We start from the raw sequence: 18,425 nt of genomic DNA on the forward strand, positions 1-18,425 counted from the left end.
CTCTGTGTATGCTACATTTTATTGATCCATTCATTCATTGATGGACACTTGGGTTGCTTCCATCGTTTTAGCTATTATGAATAATGCTGCTATGGGCATGGGTGTATAAACAGCTGTACCCCGGTTTCAGTTCTTTGGAGTATCTACCCCAAAGTGGAATCCTGGGTTGTATGGTAATTCTGTGTTTGCTACCTTGAGGAACCACTATATTTGTTTTCCAGAATGGCTGCATTATTTTATATTTCACACTGTGTTAACATTTTTATGCAGCTGCTGGACATAATAGTTTCCTAATATTATATCTAAGTAGTCACATTAGTAGTCAGAAATCATTGATACCCTTTCACTTGAAATTTATTTAAGCACAAATGAAAGATGGTGAAATGGCAGTGGATGAATTTGGGAGAAAGAACAGGCATTGCGGCTATTTTCATGAGCTTATGAAAACCATTTTCATGTTTGAATCTTCAACTCTTTAATCTTGTATGTACACGTTTCCTGTGGTTGGTTGCAAATGTACCACAGAATTTTTTTTTTTTTTTTTTTTGTTGGGGCTGGGTACTGGGGTTGAGCCCAGGGATGTTCTATCACTGAGCTACATCACCAGCCCTTTTTATTTATTTAATATTTTCAGACAGGGTCTTGCTGAATTGCTCAGGCTTGCTTCAAACCTGTGATCCTCCTGCCTCCTGAGTCACTGGGATTACAGGTGTGCACCACTATACACAACTCAATTCTGATTTTTTAAAAAGCAGAATAATACAGGGTTAAAAGCAGGTAAAGCTGCTTCCCCACTTCCTGTCTCACCCTCTCACCCCTTTTTCAAACATTACTGACCTCTGATCTCTGCCTCATCAACACACTGTCACTGCCCTTTGCCCAGTCTCACAGACCATCACATGTTTGGTGAAGAAGATTTAGACTGAATTTATTCTAGGCCAATGTTCTAGACCTTGAGAGAGCAAGGTCCATTACCAGGATTCCTTTAGGATGTGCTTAGGGATGCAGATGTTCTTTGGATGACTTGAACTACCAGCCAGAGACTTCCTGAAACCATGAAAGTAATGTGTCCCTAGAAGTTTGAGGGTGGGGAGGGTTGTCTCTAAGCAGGAACCTGTCTTTCTTGGGGTGCTCTATATGACTTTTCACAGTGAAATGTGTGCCGTTTGATGTTTCTGTTGATTATGCTCATGCTTACTTTTAGTCAGTGAGAACCTGGAGTGTGGCAGGATGACAACTTTGTCTTTGGTTTTCATTGTTTGAACTAGTTTTGTCTTATTTTGTTTGTGTGTCCACGTTCCTGGTCTTTCTGTGAAAGACCAAGTTGGAAAAAAAAGAAATTCATTTTGGGTACCCCTATAAGGATTTATTTTTTTAAGAAAATCATGGCTTATTATGGTAGATAACGATATTGTTTTCATACATGTATACTTGAAACCATTAAAAAAAATTGAGGCTGTAACATTAAACTATAATCTAATCTGCATGTCCATCAAGACTTCTGCATTCTCTGGTCTTCTGAAGTCTCTGATTGCAAGTCTCAAGGCTTAACACAAAGCAAGGAACTTGAAGACTTCATTTGTTTTTTTTTTTTTTTTTTTCCTCTACAATTCAGTCTTCAGCAACCTGAGAGCTTTCTTCATGTTGTCAAGCACTAATGGGAGAAAAAGTTAGGTCAGGTTAATCAAGTGTCATCAGAAATTATATCAGTAGGTATAATAAATCCCCCAATGCAGTACTGTATTCATTGCTTAACAGGGTGCTTTTAAATCATGGGCTGAATTGTTGGTAATTCGTTGTATTTTTTTTTTTTTTTAATTATGCACAATGGCTTTTGTGACCACCCAGTTTTCTAGTGTGCTCATTCCTTCTGGGATCTTACTTCTCCAACTCCTCTCACAAAAGAATCTCTTCAAAAGCTCTATCGGAAGCAAACAATTTTGACTAATTTAGAAGTACATTTTAAACCATATTCATAGGAAACACCTGTTAGTGTGTGAAGCTACTGCAAATTATTTTAGAAGTGGGTGGAATATAAATTACAAATCATAGTAAGCCAAGTGCCTAACATAGATAAACTAATCCAAATGAAAACCCTACTAGTGGGGCTGTGGAGATAGCTCAGTTGGTAGAGTACTTGTTTTACAAGCACAAGGCCCTGGGTTCAATCCCCAGTACCGGAAAAAAAAAAAAGAAAGAAAAAAGAAAACCCTATTAGTGCCAGGTGTGGTGGCTCATGCCTGTAATCCCACTGACTTGGAAGCCTAAGGCAGGAGGATCAGGAGTTCAAAGCCAGCCTCAGCAATTTAGTGAGTCCCTAAGCAACTCAGTGACACCCTGTTTCTAAATAAAATACAAAAAAGGTCCTGGGATGTGACTCAGTGGCTAAGCGACCCTGGGTTCAATCCCCAGTACCAAAAAACCTTATTAGCACTTCATATATAGATGATGAAACAGGCTTAGAGGGGTAAGTAAGTTTGTTCAAGGTTACACAGCTATATCAAGTGCTGGAGCTATGCACCTGAGCCCAAGTTTCTAATTTGTATTCCTTTAGCAGCAACTTGTGAACATGAGATTTGCAATCTGGTGACATAGGATTTCTACATGAGAGACTGGCACCAAGCAGCTGCTTATTCATGCCTTCCACAAATATTTATTATGTGCCTGTTCTACGGGGCACTATGCTGCTAGTGTGTAGGATATATGCTGTTATCTCAAGAATGGCCAGAACTTGGAATGTGCTTCCCCTTGTCTGCACAGCTCTCACTGGAGACATTGATGGACCATGAGGAGCTTTTCTACAGACTAGGCACAGCCTCTCCTTTGCAGCACAATATTCTAAGCCAGAGAAAGTAGAAAATCACTTGCTGTGAACTGAGTACTTGGAATGTAGCTGGTGTGACTGAAAAACTAAGTTTTTAATTGTAATTAAGTTAATCGCAAAAAGAAAAAAATTTTTACATAGCAACAAGTGGCTAATGGCTCACATGGACAGTGAGGTTCTGGGCAGCTACTATAATTGGTCAGAACTGGTTGACAGGAGAAAACCCAGTTTTCTTCCCAGTAGGAGTAAGTGGATGTCTCATTCAGGTATATCCTCCCATTCAGTTACCTCATCTGCCTCAAGGGTCTCTCTCTCTTTGTCTCTCTCCCTCTCTTTCGTTTATGGTAACTGCTAAAAAAGTGAGTACCTTAGCAACTCTTTGGATCTTCTTGCCTATTGATCTTTAAATTGAACCTGACTTCAACTTCAACAAGCTGGACTACATTATTTCACTTTGTTATTTGGGGGAAAAATATCACACCTCTTGGATCAATTCTGTCATGGAAGGGGTTATGTGTTAGTGTGCCTGAGAAAAACCCAAAGGTTAGGTAATGTCATGGAATTTTCCTAGAGAAAAAGATACCTAATCTAAAGGGTTCCTCAATTGAGATAAAAATACAATAAATTGAATTGGAAGGAGAGTGATTTACCTCATTAGAGTCAAACTGATTCTCTGTTGTACTTAGAGCTCTCTCTTACCTTACCTGAGCCTCAGCCCATCACTACAGCAACAGATGTGCCACCCCTGGATGACATTCAAGTTAGAAGTACCACTTACAGAGAGCTGTGTCTGAAGGTTCATAAGCATAGAGACGATTTGAATATCTTCCGGTGATGTCAGCTCTCACTGTCAGGGATGGGTCTGCAGAGATAAAAGGCAATGGGATGGTTTTGTTTTTTTCTAAGTAGCTTCTCTTACCTAATGAAGCCTAGGTACCCGTGTCCTGTGTAACATCATTTGTTGTACTGGATCATGCTCTATCCCATCCGCTTTGCTGCCCAGCCTCTGGCAGGTAGCAGCCAATGCAGGGCAGGGAGCACTTGATAGCTGTGCTGTGTGATTTTTGGAAAAGGTTATGAAACCTGTTGTTCTATCTTAAGTGACGTAAAAACAGGATTCTATATATTTTGGGGATGATGTTTTTTTTGTTGTTGTTTGTTTGTTTTTCATGAGAACATTAGCATCCATTCCGACAGAATTATTGTAAACTTTTGGAATGATTATATTGTAGCTGGCATGTTTTACCAAGAGCAACCTGGATAATTAGAAGCTCACATCTAATGTTTGCTTTCATTTTCTTTTAACAAATCAAAGAATGCAGGCCCTTAAGAACAGCAAGGTCAAATAAGCACTAATTGTGCCTCATTATTTTTCCTTTGTTGCTAATTAGCTGCATTTTAAAGATAGAGATTTGAGTCTTTTTGTCTATTTTTCTTAGATTTAAATCCATTTTTGTCATGCTTTTTAAAATGTTGCTTGAAGTTAAATGATTAATGAGGAAAGATATCTTAAAAAATAAGATGCACTCAAAAGCAAAGTAGGAGGATACAGAGAAGTCTAGAAACCTTGCCTTGACAGGACTTAAGTAGCCTGAGACACATGTCCTGAGAATGAGGCAGACTCGTGAGAACCATGTTTACAAAGTGCCACTGGTACTAGAGTGGACCATCTCTGTCATTCCAGAATATTGGGCTAGGATTAGTAGACACAAATTACCAGAAGCAGACATTTGTATTTTTAACAAAGACTTAAGGACTATACTCCTTGGTGTGGGACATCAAGGTAATCTAATCTTTGAAATTATCATAGAAGGGCTCTTAATTACCTGTTCACCACCCTGGCTACTTGGAATCACCTGGAGAGATTTTTAAACTGTGGGCACCTGCATCCCATACCCAGAGATTCTGATTTGTTTGCAGTGTGTCCTGGGCAGCTCAGTCTTTAAAATCCTCCAGGTGGTTGTAGCTTGCAGGCAGTACAGATATGCATCAAACTGCAGGAGCCAGCTGCCCTAAAGTTGGTGCCTGGACTAAAGGAACGAACTGGAAGAAGATGCTCTTAGGTAGGCTGTAAAAATAAGTCCTACACAAGGTATGACCAGCTGACCTACTAATTCCAATATTAGCATTCCAGATGCTCCTAATTCCAACAAAACCAATCTATAAAATCAGGGCTCTAGTCCACCCTTCCTCCTTTGCCCCTCATCACTTTTCTCTGCTTCTTACATTTAATGCAAACTTTGATAAATTACCTAGGTGAACCCCTTGATTAGTGGGAACTCTGCTAGGTGACAGATTTCATTGTAGATTTTCCTTAATATGATTTGGGTCAAAGTGGAACTCAAAATACATTTATCCAGTCATTCAAGAAACACTGGGAATCTGCCCCAGGGTCATGGTGGGAGCAGAAATAGCCTCTACCTTATTTATTAAATCATCCCCCAATAAAGGCAGAATTATAGCTGAGGAATGCACTACCAATGACAGAAACACGGTGCTTCCTTCTCAGATGAATTTATTGCAGAAAATGAAAAGTTAAAATTAGCTGAAGAGAAAAGTCATCTGTGTAAATAGATAGAAGCTCACACTTAAAGAAAATATGCTGAGAAACTTAAAGGACTGCCACATCCATGGGCTGACTTGCTAGAGTTTAGCAGTGACCTTGACTGTGTACAAGTGACAGACTAGCGTGGGGAAGAGAGGAAGAATGTGGCAGCATTTGCACAGTACCTAGAGTATGTGTTTTATCTTGTCGCTGTCACTTACCCACAAACATAATCCTAGGGACATACTGGCCATCAGGAGAAAGGTGTTTGTCAGTTGTTTCGTACTAAGATTTAAAAAAGAAACAGCTTTTAGTTTGCATACTCTTTGGTTATTTTCAAATTTTCTAACTCAGGATTGCATTTGTTACTGGGTTAGGGACAGAAGATTTCCAAGGGATCATCTCCCAAGAGTTTATAATATAGGTGGGGTGATAAGTTTAGTGCGTGAAATAGTAACAACAGAATGTGATGCAGACCATACAGTAAAGAGCTGATGGATGTGATACAGAAAGGTCAAAGAAGTTCAAGGAGTGTCTGGAAGGAGTTGTGATGTTGTTGGGGAGAAGGCTTGGATGAGGTAGGAGGAGATGGAATAAGGAAAAAAAGCTGAAGATATTTTTGGAGAAATTATGAAAACCAAATGAATTTTCTTGAGCATTCATCTGTCAGTTTTTGTTTAGAATGTTACTGATTTAGCAAGACACAGCACTTTTCTTTAGTGAATGTATAGTCTATTGAGAGATCCCGGTAGGGAAATGCATGCTGAGGATCCAGTGGGTGAAATGTTATGATGTTATGTTATATTATGATGGGGGATATGCAGGCTTTTGGATGAACAGAGCAGGACATTGAGCCTAGCACAAAAGTTCCCTGGGACTTTCCGAAGTGGGTAAGGAGGAATATTAAAAGGCAAACAGGGATCACTTTTGTGGGAATAAAAGACCACCCCATGAGGGGGGTTGGACAAGTGCAAAGGTATGAAAGGAAAACATTGTACTTCCTTGTATGGCCAGCCCTTGGGAAGGAGTGAAGCATTATGGACACAAGGGCAGTGGTGAGAGATGCTGTTAAGCTGCTTCCAGGAGCATCTCCTGACTGGACCTGCTCACCTTGCCACAGACTTTTCATTTGTTCAGAAATACTTAAGAGCTCCTGAAGGGATGCTTGGAGAGGTACCAGGACCTGTTTGGTCTTTAGAGAGATTACCCTGATAGCCCCGTGGGGTCAGGTGGGTTTATCTTGTAGGCAGGTAGATGCTTAACACTACAGTAAGCTAGTTAAGTGAAAAAATCAAACACTACAATCCTGGATCTGAGGTGGAAAGAAGTACTATTAGCAGGAATATTTAGACTGTAGGAGTAGGGAGTTTCTTGACTGCCACAGGTTAGGAGAGTGTAATCCAGAAGAGCACTACATTCAATGAAATAGGGAATAAAGACAGATGAACTATTTGAGAAATCTGAACCAAGGTGATTAATTCAATGTGGAACATATTGAGTTTAATTATGAGCTATCTGAAACATTGTTGGATAGGCAAGTTGGAATTTGTTGCATGTTTAGGTAAGATGTAGGAAATTAATGTACAGGAATCAATTTAACCCAACTATTGTTGATGATGTCCATAGAGAATACAAGATATGAAAAAAAAAGGGATTATCAGTAGAGATGCATTGACATGAGGGGTAGAAAGAGGAAGAGGAACCTATGGAAGGGAGGTGAGAAAGAATTATTGATATGGATTGTTCTTTGAAGAAGTCAAATGGTGATGAGGGGGATATATGATTTGTAGAATTGCTTTTGTTTGTTCACTTTTAGAAGGAAAATGGAGCTGGGCATTGGTGGCAATGCCTGTAATTTCAGCAACTTTGGAGGCTGAGGTAGGAGGATGGTAAATTCAAAGCCAGCCTCAGCAATTTAGCAAGGCCCCAAGCAACTTAGACCTTGTCTCAAAATATAAAAGGGCTGGGGTTGTAGCTCGGTGTTTAAACACCCTAGGGTTCAATCCCTGATACCACCCCTAAAAAACAGAAAAGAAAAGAAAAATTGACACTACTGGTCTCCCAAGTAGAAAGAACTTGAAAAGGCAGGAATCTTGATCATCAGGAGAGGTGGTGACGGTGAAGTCAAGTGGGAATGCATGAAGCTACAGGACAAAGAGGCAGGATTAGACTTAGCCTGGGAGCTGACTTTTTCAGATGGAGAAGGGACAAGGATTGAGAATCTAGGACTGTTGAGGGGTGGACACAGGAAGTAATTTGCAAAATATAAATAACTTTCCATTATCACAGAATAGAGAATATTCTCACCACATGAGAGGGTTTTGTTGTTGTTGTTTTTTGACAAGCTAACGTTAATGATTACTAAATAAAAACACAGACATGTCAGAGTCTTAATAAGATAAAGTATCTTTTCTTCTTTCCAATCTATGAGATGGGCTATTTGGAAGAGATCCCAGTTAATGCCATGTGAGTGAAATGCATGGGAAAAGCGAATCACCCTTTTCACATAATGAACTTTGGGGGGAATGTTAATGATGAAAAGCAAACTTACCACTAGATTGAGGAGGACAAACTGCTCTGCCAGTTTCTGAATTTCTTTATTTTCAGCAAACACTTTCTTTAAAGCTATGACGTAAAGAAAAATCATTAAACAGCCACCTCGGCATGGTTAAAACTCTTGTTTACTGTTGTATTTTAAATCAGTTATGTTTTCTTTTGGGGGAGTGCTGATGATGGATCCAGAGCCTCACATGCCAGGCAGTTTACCTTATATCAACATGAATTTACTGACTGCCTACTATGTGGCAGGCAAAGTTTTAGGCTTTGGGGAAGATGCAATAAAGAGAAAAGCATGTTTTTTCTGCAGAGAGATACTTGTGTGGGAGGCAGACCAAAAACAAGTACAAATATTTAGTAATTTCAGGTGAAGATGTGTACTTTGAAGCAAAGGAGTTTGATAGGGCAGATCTCTCTGAGGAGGTGACATTGAAGATTGGGTGGTCCATTATGGGGGCAGTGAGCTAAGATTTGGGGGACAGGTCACTCTTGGCAAAGGAAGCTGCAAGAGCAGTAGCCTTGAGGTGGGAGTGAGCTCAGAGGCTCAAGAAACTGCATAAAGGCCAGGCGAGATAGAGGAGAGAACAAGGGAGAGTGGTAGAAAAGGAAAGGTAGGTAGCTTTGGCCAGACTGTGCCTTGTAGGCTGCGATCAGCAGTGGGGATTCAATTCTGTATGAGAAGCCATTTGAGCGCAACAGTGACTGGATTTGGTTTGTGTTCATCAGCTTCACTCTGGTTTCTGGATGAAGAGGTAGCTGTAAAGTGATGAGTTAGTGGCTGTTACAGCATTCTAGAGCAGGTATGATCTTGGCTTGGGCTAGGGCAGTAGCCTTGAAGCAATAAGAAATGAATGAATTTGGTCAGGACCAGCTACCTAATATATCCCCAGGGCCAAAATGAAAATGCAAAGCCCTTTGTTTAAGAATTATTGATAAGTTTAAGACATTAGCAGCAAATAATTAAATCAAGCATGGGAGCCTCCTCAGCTCTGGTCCTGTGAAGTGGCACAGGTTGCATGTCTGTGAAGCTGGTGCTGGAGGAAGGATCTATCTTGAAGGTAAAGTCAACAGTATCTGCTGATGTCTTAAACGTGGTACGTAAGAGAAATCATGAAGTTGAAATGAATCTTAGAGCTTAGCGTTTAAAGTATACGTCAATGACGAACACAAAATGTATAAATATTTAAAGTTACCTTAAAAGATTTTTTTACGACATGAAATATAAAATTTTCTTTGCAGTCCTGGGGATTGAACCCAGGGACTCACTCTTGTGCTAGGCAAGTCTTCTAACATTGAGCTATATTCCCAGTCCTCTCTTTTCTTATTTCTAAGGGTATACAGATGAATGATCTGAACCCTGGTCCTATCTTAAGGCTCACAAAGAAAATCATATTTAGAAGAATAAATACCTTGACTGTGTGGGCATTCATCCAGGTGATGAATAATCATCAAGGGCTTGTTACTGTAAGAGAAAGGGTGATTTTTGGTGGGTAGGATTTCATGTAGAGCTAAGGTCACTAGATGGTGCTCTTGAGAGCCTATCAAGGGCTCTGTGTGACCATCGTCCTCACCTTGTTTTGGATTTGTATAGAGCTTCTTCATATGTCTGAGTCCAGATGAGTTGATCACCCCAACCTAGAACAAAATAAGCCAGTATATTTAAAACTAAATTTTGGGCCCAACCCTACTGAAAGGCAATAGTGAAGTCTGGAATATATATATATATATATATATATATATATATATATATATATACTAAAAAAGAAAAAAAAACTAGATAAAGTAGAAGTAATTATAAACTAGGATAAATCTGGAAGAAACATAGTAAAATATGTTCAGTGCATGCACTTTAGCACCCAGAGTTAGGAAATCCTTCCCAATGAAGTAGGAGCTGAAAGCCAACCAGAAGTTGACTATCACCTCTGGAGAGGGTCTGTGGCAGTTTTGGTCGAGAGTCCTTTGTGTCCTTTTTCGCTCCAGGTTTGACTGTGGTGTCTTTGGCCAGACTATAGGAGAGGGCTACAAGGAGCAAGAATACTGACATCGAAATTTTCTCCATGGCAAACCTATGTGGAAAACAAACAAGAAGGAATTAGTATTCTTCAAGATCTATAGATTGTGTCACAGAATCTGTGTGTTGTAGAATACAACAGAAATGGGCTCTGCTGAGACTGGACATGTGAGAATATATAGCATGTGCTGGGCACTATGGAGCACAGCTGTAATCTCAGTGGCTCGGGAGGCTGAGGCAGAGAGATCTTGAGTTCAAAGTCAGCCTCAGCAACTTAGCAAGGACCTAAGCAACTCAACAAGACCCTGTCTCTAAATAAAATACAAAAAAAAAAAAAAAAAAAGGGTTGGGGATGTGGCTTAATGGTTGAGTGCCCTTGGGTTCAATCCTTGATAAACAAAACAAAACATAATACGTAGTATATCTGTCTTTGTCTTTCCCCTACCTATCAATAGATCCAGATCCATAAGAGAAACAGATATAACTTAAGGAAAGAGATAACTAGTTAGATATATAAACTATTTCCCCCAACAATGCTGGCGATTAAGCCCAGGGCTTCAAGCATGCTAGGCATGTGCTCTACCATTAAGCTACATCGCAGTCCTGTCTGTATATACTATAAAAAAAAAAAAAAAATTAAAAAAATTTTTTAGTTGTAGATGGACACAATATCTTTATTTTTTTTTATGTGGTGCTGAGTGAGGATCAAACCCAGTGCCTTACTCGTGCAAGGCAAGTGCTCTACCCCTGAGCTACAACCCCTGCCCCTGGATATACTCATAAAGATATGGAAATTTATATTTAAAATTTATATTTAAACAGTAAAGTACTGGTCAGGTACAGTGGCACATACCTCTAATCCTAGCAACTCAGGAGACTGAGACAGGAGGATATCAAGTTCTAGGCCAACCTCAGCAAATTAGGGAGACCCTAAGGTCTGGGAATATAGCTCAGTGGTAAAGCACCCTTAGGTTCAATCCCTGGGACTAAGAGGAGAAAAAAGAGGTATAGTACTGGAAGTTATTTTAAGCATTACTTCTTCTTTTCCACTTCCCCAATGCTTCATTATGTAGGTGAAGAAAGCAAAGTTCAGAGATGAAAACATTTGTGAGGTGGTTCTAGCACAAAGACTTCTGGACCTTGTCATTTTACAGGGCTGGCTTCGTCTTTCCTCCCTGAAACAATTACCCTAAATATACTGGTTTCTTTAACCTTAAGGTAAAATGGGTACATTGTCACTGAAGAATGAGCTGTAAATAAAATGGTCAATTCCTGATTTCATTTAGAACCTGCGAGCTTTGTCACTTAGCTGAAGACTTGCACCCACACAAGTCTCTCCCTGGAGTAAGGTTTATTCAAACTCTGTATTAGCTTTGAATTGACTGAGACCCATCAAAGTCAAGTTCCTTCCAGTAAAACATTCTTTGTGTGGGTTTTTAGAGGTGGGTGGTTGTAGGCATATATTTTAGAGCACAAAAATATTCTATGAGATTCATAACACGAAGAAATAAACTCCAGGGTTGTCTGTGAAGTTCCTTTGTCCTTTCTGCTGACTTGGATACCTAGGAACAGGAACATGAATGGCAAGAAAAGTTCCATGAGGGCCAAGAGAAAGGCTGAGCTAGCAGGCACAGTGGTAGCACAAGTCACTAAGTTTATCTTGGGGCCAGAGCATAGAAAGTTGGAGACAGGATTCTGGTAACACCAAACAGTAATATTTCTTAAAAAGAAATGGGGAACCGTAGCACCTATTACTGGGGCAGGTTTTGAATTAAGCCAGAATCTGCAAAGGAAGCAGAATGGATCAGTGTTGCTTAGTGTTTGTAAGTGGGGAGTTTCTAAGGATCTGATAGCACAAGTGACAATGTTTCACTAAGCATTAGATGATAAGAAAGAATGTTGCTGTTACCAAGTCCAAGTGATGTTTTCTGTTAAACTGAACAAGTGTTGGTAGATAGCCACATGACATCTTAGAAAAGATGTAAACAAAATACAGGGATATGATTTTTTTTCTTTCATTATTTTTGCAGTGCTGGGGATCAACCCCAGAGCCTTGTGCATGTTAGGCAAGAGCTCTATCACTTAGCTATATTCCCAGTCCTTTTCACTTTGAGACAGGGTTTTGCTAAGTTGTCCAGACTTGTCTTGTGATTCTCTAGCCTCAGCTCCTGAGTAGCTGGGATTATTGGTATGTACCACCATGCCCAACTTAATTTCTTAATTTCTATATTCTTAAAGATGTAGACATGCCAATAACAACTTTTATCTTTTAAAGGTCTACAAAAACAACTCAAATGTATTGTAAGTCAAAAATACCCAGCCCTCTTAGTTTCAAAACTACTTTTTAAAATTAAAAAAAGCACTTTCATGTGAAAATCACTATACTTTTGAAATTCTGGTTCAGAAATATTTTTGAATTTATCAACAAACCCTTGATTTTGAATTTTATAATAGCATCTATGTCTATTTGAAAGAATGGTAGTATATTGAGGGCAAAGCACTTTAATCTATTGACAATTCTTGTTGTATATATGGTTCACAGGAGCCCTTGCAATTCCACAGATTACGGGTTGGAACTATTGATAGATTACCTGTGTTTTATGTCACAACGATTGAGGAATACTAATATAACTCCTGCTGTACAAACATCCTGCTCTCAGATTCACTCTACTGAGTTTTCATAACATGAAGAGCCTCTACTCTGCAAACCTTCTGCATAAGCTCCTCAAAGCACAGTGCTAACTTTGGAAGGTTTTGATATTTTGGAAACACACATACACAGAAACACAGACACACACTGACACTCTGTGACACCACTTTTTACTGGTTGCTCTGTCCCAGTCTTATCTTTAGCAAAAAACAAAGTTGCAGGAGGTTTCGGAGTCTCTGTTATTATATATTAATATTCTGCAAAGTAACTTTCTTTTAACCTCCTAGCCCATGCATTTGAAGATTGAAAACAAACAAACCAGTAAGCATATCTTTATACCAGACGAAAAAAAAAGAAACTCTTTCTAATTTGTAATAATATATTCTATGGGGGCTAAATTTTGAGCTCAATTTTCATGGTGGAGGAATTTGTGGGTCTTTGCTTAGCCAGTGGGAGAGAAGCAGAGCATTGGATGGTGACTGAGATAGACATCCATGGGTCCTGTCTCAAGCTTCAAAACTCCCAAGAGTTCACCTGCTCTTAAACCTCTTGTTTCTTAATGGAGAAAGCACCTGCTCAGGAATGTAACACTGCAGCTCCAGTCAAAGAGCCAGTAAACCTGGTGGAAATTCCATTTTTCCCTCTCCCACCCCACTTCATTTCCCTGGGAAACTTGCAGTTCTCTGTCAGTTAATTGCCTGCAACTTTACACAGCAATCAGAGGCCAAAGCTCATTCTAGCAAGAGCCATTCCAAAGCTATTGACAAGAGCCTTACCTGGCTTTCCCCACCCACTTGCCTTGTGAACCGGCTGGGATGCGTCCAAGCTTCTGAGTGTGCCAGCACAGTTCAGAGCCTCTATTTATGCACCAGAGCACACCTCAATCCCACCCACTAATCCTGCATTTACATGCTGCTAACTCCGAAGCAAATTCTCCTTTCCCCAAGCAATTGTCTTCCTTGGGTTAAAGAGTTTCTTGTTTTTGACAACAACATTGCAAAAGGTATGCCTTTCAATATGCATGTTTTTAGCTATTTGTGAAAATACGTTGTTAGGAGGATTGGAAAAGACGGGCAGAGTGCCAAATCCAGGTAAGCTTTAAATGAAGACATTTGATTTGCCTGAAGGCTGATTTGTCTTTGTATGATTGGATGGTTTGTGGTTTATAGATTCTTTTTTTTCTCCTCCACCTTAGGCAGATTGCCTTTACTTAGCTAAAAACACAAGAGAGATGATTCACAGTTCTAACTCTTGCAGTCACATAACCTGCCATACTCCATTACCATACAAATTATTTTCACAATAAAGTTTTTTCCTCTTGCGGTGGTGGTGGGTGAAGCACATTAACTACAGGCATAAAAAATACAAATTAAGTACCATCTGAATATTTCAAAACTTAGGAAGGTACTGAAAAAAGAGGTCTAAAACTATGTACTTGTAGTAATTACCTTACTGATGAGCGTGTCTGGCAACTTCACTATGAAGAGTGGGTTCAAATATATTTCAGATATTTTTCTATTTATGACAAACTTTCCTTCTAGGCACATAGGAAATCATTTACTTTATTTTTAAGACCTAGAAATTATGCCTGTGACTTTATTTATTTTTTACTTAAGAGTATTTGATTACTTACTGAGGATTTTAAGACTGGAACTCAAATTTTCTGTTAGAAAGTTTTAATCTTTTCTGTGTTTTCTTCATTAATCGATATGCAATCCCTAAAAGCTCAGAATGGAGAAATATTTAAAAGAAAATTAACTAATGGGATGCAAATCCTATAAAGTAACTTTTTCAATGAGTTAGGATCATTACATTTCAAAACATTTTCAAGCACATATTTTTTTTTCTCAATTTCTGAATTCTATGGGCTAAATGGTGATTCCCAAAATGAAGTTTCTTTCCATTCTAAACAAGTGTACAGAGATAATTTCATTAGAATTTTGACTGAAAGCAATAATATGAACTAAACTCTTAAAACTAGAATGGCTCTTATATAGACCCTTAGTGTTTTTAGTCTTTATAATATTTAATCAACTCTCTCATTTTGTAGGTGGTGGAAAAAGATGAAAAATATCAAAAAGTTGAGAATTTTCCAAAGATCCCACACCTAGTTTAGGGCAGAGTTGGGTCTTCTAGTCTGTCATATGCAGGAAGTGGATGGCATTTAGAGTCTGCAGATTCCAGTGAGCATCCTGCTGCTTGTTCACTGCACGACATCAGTGTCATTTAACGTCCCTGAAAATTTACTCTCCCTCTCTATAACACAGAGATAATATTCACAACTGTTTTGAACATCAAATGAGTTAAGAGAAAATACTTGACCTGTTTGGACTGCCCTAACCAAATATCACAGCCCAGAAAGCTTAAACAACAGAACTTTATTTTGCCACAATTCTAGAAGTCAGAAGTTTAAGGTGAATGCGTCTGCAGGGTTAGTTTCTTCTGAGGCCTCTCTCCTTAAGCTTGTGGATGGACATCTCCCAGTCTTCACCTGATCTTCTCTCTGTACCTGTCTCTGTCTTATTTCCTTTTCTTATGAGAACACTAGTCATGTTGGATTAGGGCCCAGCCTACTGAACTATTAGTTCTTTTAAAGCCCTCTCTCTGTATACAGTCACATTCTGAGGTACTGGGGATTAGAATTTCAATGTATAAATTTTTGGAAGACACAATTCAGCCATAAAACTGGATAATTAAAAACATTTCTGACTTTTTATAACTAATTATAATGATATAATTATCCTATTGATCTATGTGCCTGATCTCATTAGTGAAAAGCCAATATGTGTCATAATGACTCAGGGACAGCAAGGAGGAAGAATATATCCTACACACGCTATGGTGGCTGTGGCACCTTTGGCGTGTCTTTGTTTTTAGCCACTAGGTTTTTGTCCATGGTGCATGTTAACTACATAGTGGCTTTTAGGTAGGTAGACAAAGTATTTCTTTGGTATGCTGTTAAATGTCATTTTTAATGGTAATCTCATGTAACTAGTCCTTGGTATTTGCCTGATATTGTAAAACTGCTATCACTGGGTACATGGTTTTTTATACTATCTGATTAGGATTTCCTGTGCAGAATTTGATAATATAATGTTTGATAAGTGAAACTAAGTTTGGCACCAGTGATCCACACAATGGCCATAATTAAGAAGATGTCATTATATTTTTAAAGGGTGTTATTTAAGAACATTTTAAAGGCGATTTGCTTTTTGAATTCTGGACACTAATAATAACTAGCAGAAATAGCGTATCCACTATGCAATGGACATTTGACTATATTATTTCACTTATTTTCTAATTCATTTATTTTTTCACCATACTCAACAATTCTATGTAGCAAATACCATGACAGGCATTAAAAATACAAAGATTAATAAGATATGATCAGTTGGCTGGGTGTGGTGAGCATGCCCGTAATACCAGCGGCTTGGGAGGCTGAGGCAGGAGGATGGCAAGTTCAAAGCCAAACTCAGCAACTTGGTGAGGCCCTAGCTAACTTAGGGAGACCCTGTCTCAAAATATAAAAAGGGCTGGGGATGTGGCTCAGTGGTTAAAGCCCTTGGGTTCAATCCATGGTAAACACCCACTGCTCACAAGAAGAAGATATGGTCAGTTATTAAGGTAGCTAGATGCTTATATAGATCATTATAGTTGAGGATTTTTAGGCATGCAAAAGGGAAAGCAAGCATATAGGAAGAAGTTTTATATTGCTCCTGCCTCAGGGTTACTTAGAATATAACTGAGGAATTCAGACAGAACAGCACTAAAAATTATTTGCAGAATAGTATGCATTAAGGGACAAACAAGAGATAAAGACATCAGGGGTTACTTATTTTCAGAGGATGTAGATATTGCTATCCACTAGAATACTCAAATTGTGGTAGAAAGCAAGATTACCGGGTGGAGACAGTGAAACAGAATTTGTGAAATCCCTTCGTGGGATATTTCCAGGAACAGCCTAACTAGAATGAGATCTGTCTGCATAACTGGTAGACAATGGGATTTCAAAGGTGTTTGGGACTCTCTTCCTGGGGCATTTGATGGGTTCTGAGTTTACACTTTATCCTTCAGAGGAAGAATGCAGTAGGGAAGAGGGCAAGCTGTAGAGTTAGATTGTTTTGAGTTCAAATCTAGTTTTATAACTATTACAGGCTTTATTAACCCAGGAAAATTACTTAATCTCTGTACTTTGGTCATCCAGCTTGTCAGGTGAGGATAGTAAGGTCTACCTTTTATAGGGTCTGTTGAAGTTGATATAATAAAGTGCTTAGAACATAGAAAGTTCTCAAAAATAGTAGTTATTAGAACAGAATGTATCACTTGTTTCTTTGCATTATGATCATTGAGGTCTCAAACTATTAACTCCATAATAACAGTCTTTGATTACTCTTTGATAATAGATTTTAACAAGGCTTAAGCTTTCAACACATCATTTTGGAAAAATTAAGTTGTCATAATAACCTCACCAGACTTCAATGTTTCCTTTAAAAAAAATTAAATAACTCAGATGAGCAAAAATAAGAAGCTCAAAGCCACAAAACTGGGCAGCAAAGGACCTAAACTTTCCTATAATTGCTGATAATCAATCCAACGTTCCTTTCCATCCATCAAGATACCTTCTGAGTTAGTTTACTTATTTATTTATTGGTGTTCGGGATTGAACCCAGGGCCCTTTCCCACTGAGCTACTCAGCCCTTTTTAATTTTTTATCTTGAGGCAGGGTCTTGCTAATTTTTTTTTTTATTGTAAACAAATGGGATACATGTTGTTTCTCTGTTTGTACATGGCGTAAAGACATACCATTTGTGTAATCATAAATTTACATAGGGTAATGTTGTTTGATTCATTCTGTTATTTTTTCCCTTCCCCCGACCCCTCCCACCCCTCTTTACCCTCTATACAGTCCTTCCTTCCTCCATACTTGTCCCCCTCCCTAACCCTAACTCTAACCCTAACACTAACCCTTCCCTCCCCCCCATTATGTGTCATCCTCCACTTATTAGCGATATCATTCGTCCTTTGGCTTTTTGAGATTGGCTTATCTCACTTAGCATGATGGTCTCCAATTTCATCCATTTGCCTGCAAATGCCATAATTTTATCATTCTTTATGGCTGAGTAATATTCCATTGTATATATATACCACAGTTTCTTTAGCCACTCATCAATTGAAGGGCATCTAGGTTGGTTCCACAGTCTGGCTATTGTGAATTGAGCAGCTATGAACATTGATGTGGCTGTATCTCTGTAGTATGCTGATTTTAAGTCCTTTGGGTATAGGCCAAGGAGTGGGATAGCTGGGTCAAATGGAGGGTCCATTCCAAGTTTTCTAAGGAATCGCCACACTGCTTTCCAGAGTGGCTGCACTAATTTGCAGTCCCACCAGCAATGTATGAGTGTACCTTTCTCCCCACATCCTCGCCAACACCTGTGGTTGCTTGTATTCTTGATAATCGCCATTCTAATTGGGGTGAGATGGAATCTTAGGGTGGTTTTGATTTGCATTTCTCTTATTACTAGAGATGTTGAACATTTTTCCATATGTTTGTTGATTGCTTGTAGATCTTCTTCTGTGAAGTGTCCCAATATCACACTGATACCTAAACCAGACAGAGACTCATCAAGGAAAGAAAATTTCAGACCAATATCCTTAATGAACATCGACGCAAAAATTCTCAACAAAATTTTAGCAAATCGCATACAAAAACATATTAAAAAGATAGTGCACCATGATCAAGTTGGTTTCATCCCAGGTATGCAAGGTTGGTTCAACATCAGGAAATCAATAAACGTAATTCACCATATTAATAGACTTAAAGTCAAGAATCACATGATTA

The 18,425-nt window shown here is 38.8% G+C and overlaps 1 protein-coding gene across 2 annotated transcripts; it reads right to left on the reverse strand.

Annotated features, from left to right (window-relative positions):
* Window positions 1–1,578: 1,578 nt before the first annotated feature.
* AGR2 (anterior gradient 2, protein disulphide isomerase family member) lies at window positions 1,579–13,563 on the reverse strand. 2 transcript variants are annotated; one of them, XM_079151922.1, is made up of 9 exons: window positions 13,363–13,563; window positions 10,790–10,916; window positions 9,846–9,991; window positions 9,497–9,560; window positions 9,335–9,387; window positions 7,921–7,994; window positions 5,591–5,654; window positions 3,603–3,686; window positions 1,579–1,654 (listed from the first exon to the last, which is right to left on the reverse strand). In XM_079151922.1, the coding sequence occupies exons 3-9, from the start codon at window positions 9,982–9,984 to the stop codon at window positions 1,605–1,607; spliced, it is 528 nt and encodes a 175-aa protein (XP_079008048.1). In that variant the 5' UTR covers window positions 9,985–9,991; window positions 10,790–10,916; window positions 13,363–13,563; the 3' UTR covers window positions 1,579–1,604. The 2 variants fall into 2 exon arrangements, with proteins under 2 accessions (XP_079008048.1, XP_079008047.1); XM_079151921.1 differs by lacking the exon at window positions 10,790–10,916 and having other exon boundaries at window positions 13,363–13,547.
* Window positions 13,564–18,425: the final 4,862 nt, after the last annotated feature.

Source organism: Sciurus vulgaris (genome assembly GCF_902686455.1).
Source record: "Sciurus vulgaris genome assembly, chromosome: 8".
Taxonomy (NCBI): domain Eukaryota; kingdom Metazoa; phylum Chordata; class Mammalia; order Rodentia; family Sciuridae; genus Sciurus; species Sciurus vulgaris.

What these genes read in the sequence shown, in the direction of transcription:
- AGR2 (XM_079151922.1), bottom strand. Translation starts at nt 9,984, where the DNA reads ATGGAGAAAATTTCGATGTCAGTATTCTTGCTCCTTGTAGCCCTCTCC. An exon ending in TTGTCCTCCTCAATCTAGTG is followed by an intron (nt 5,655 to 7,920) that starts GTAAGTTTGCTT and finishes TTTAAATCTTAG; the next exon opens with TACGAAACAACTGACAAACA. An exon ending in ACCTTCAGACACAGCTCTCT is followed by an intron (nt 1,655 to 3,602) that starts GTAAGTGGTACT and finishes TTCTCCCATTAG; the next exon opens with TGCTTGACAACATGAAGAAA.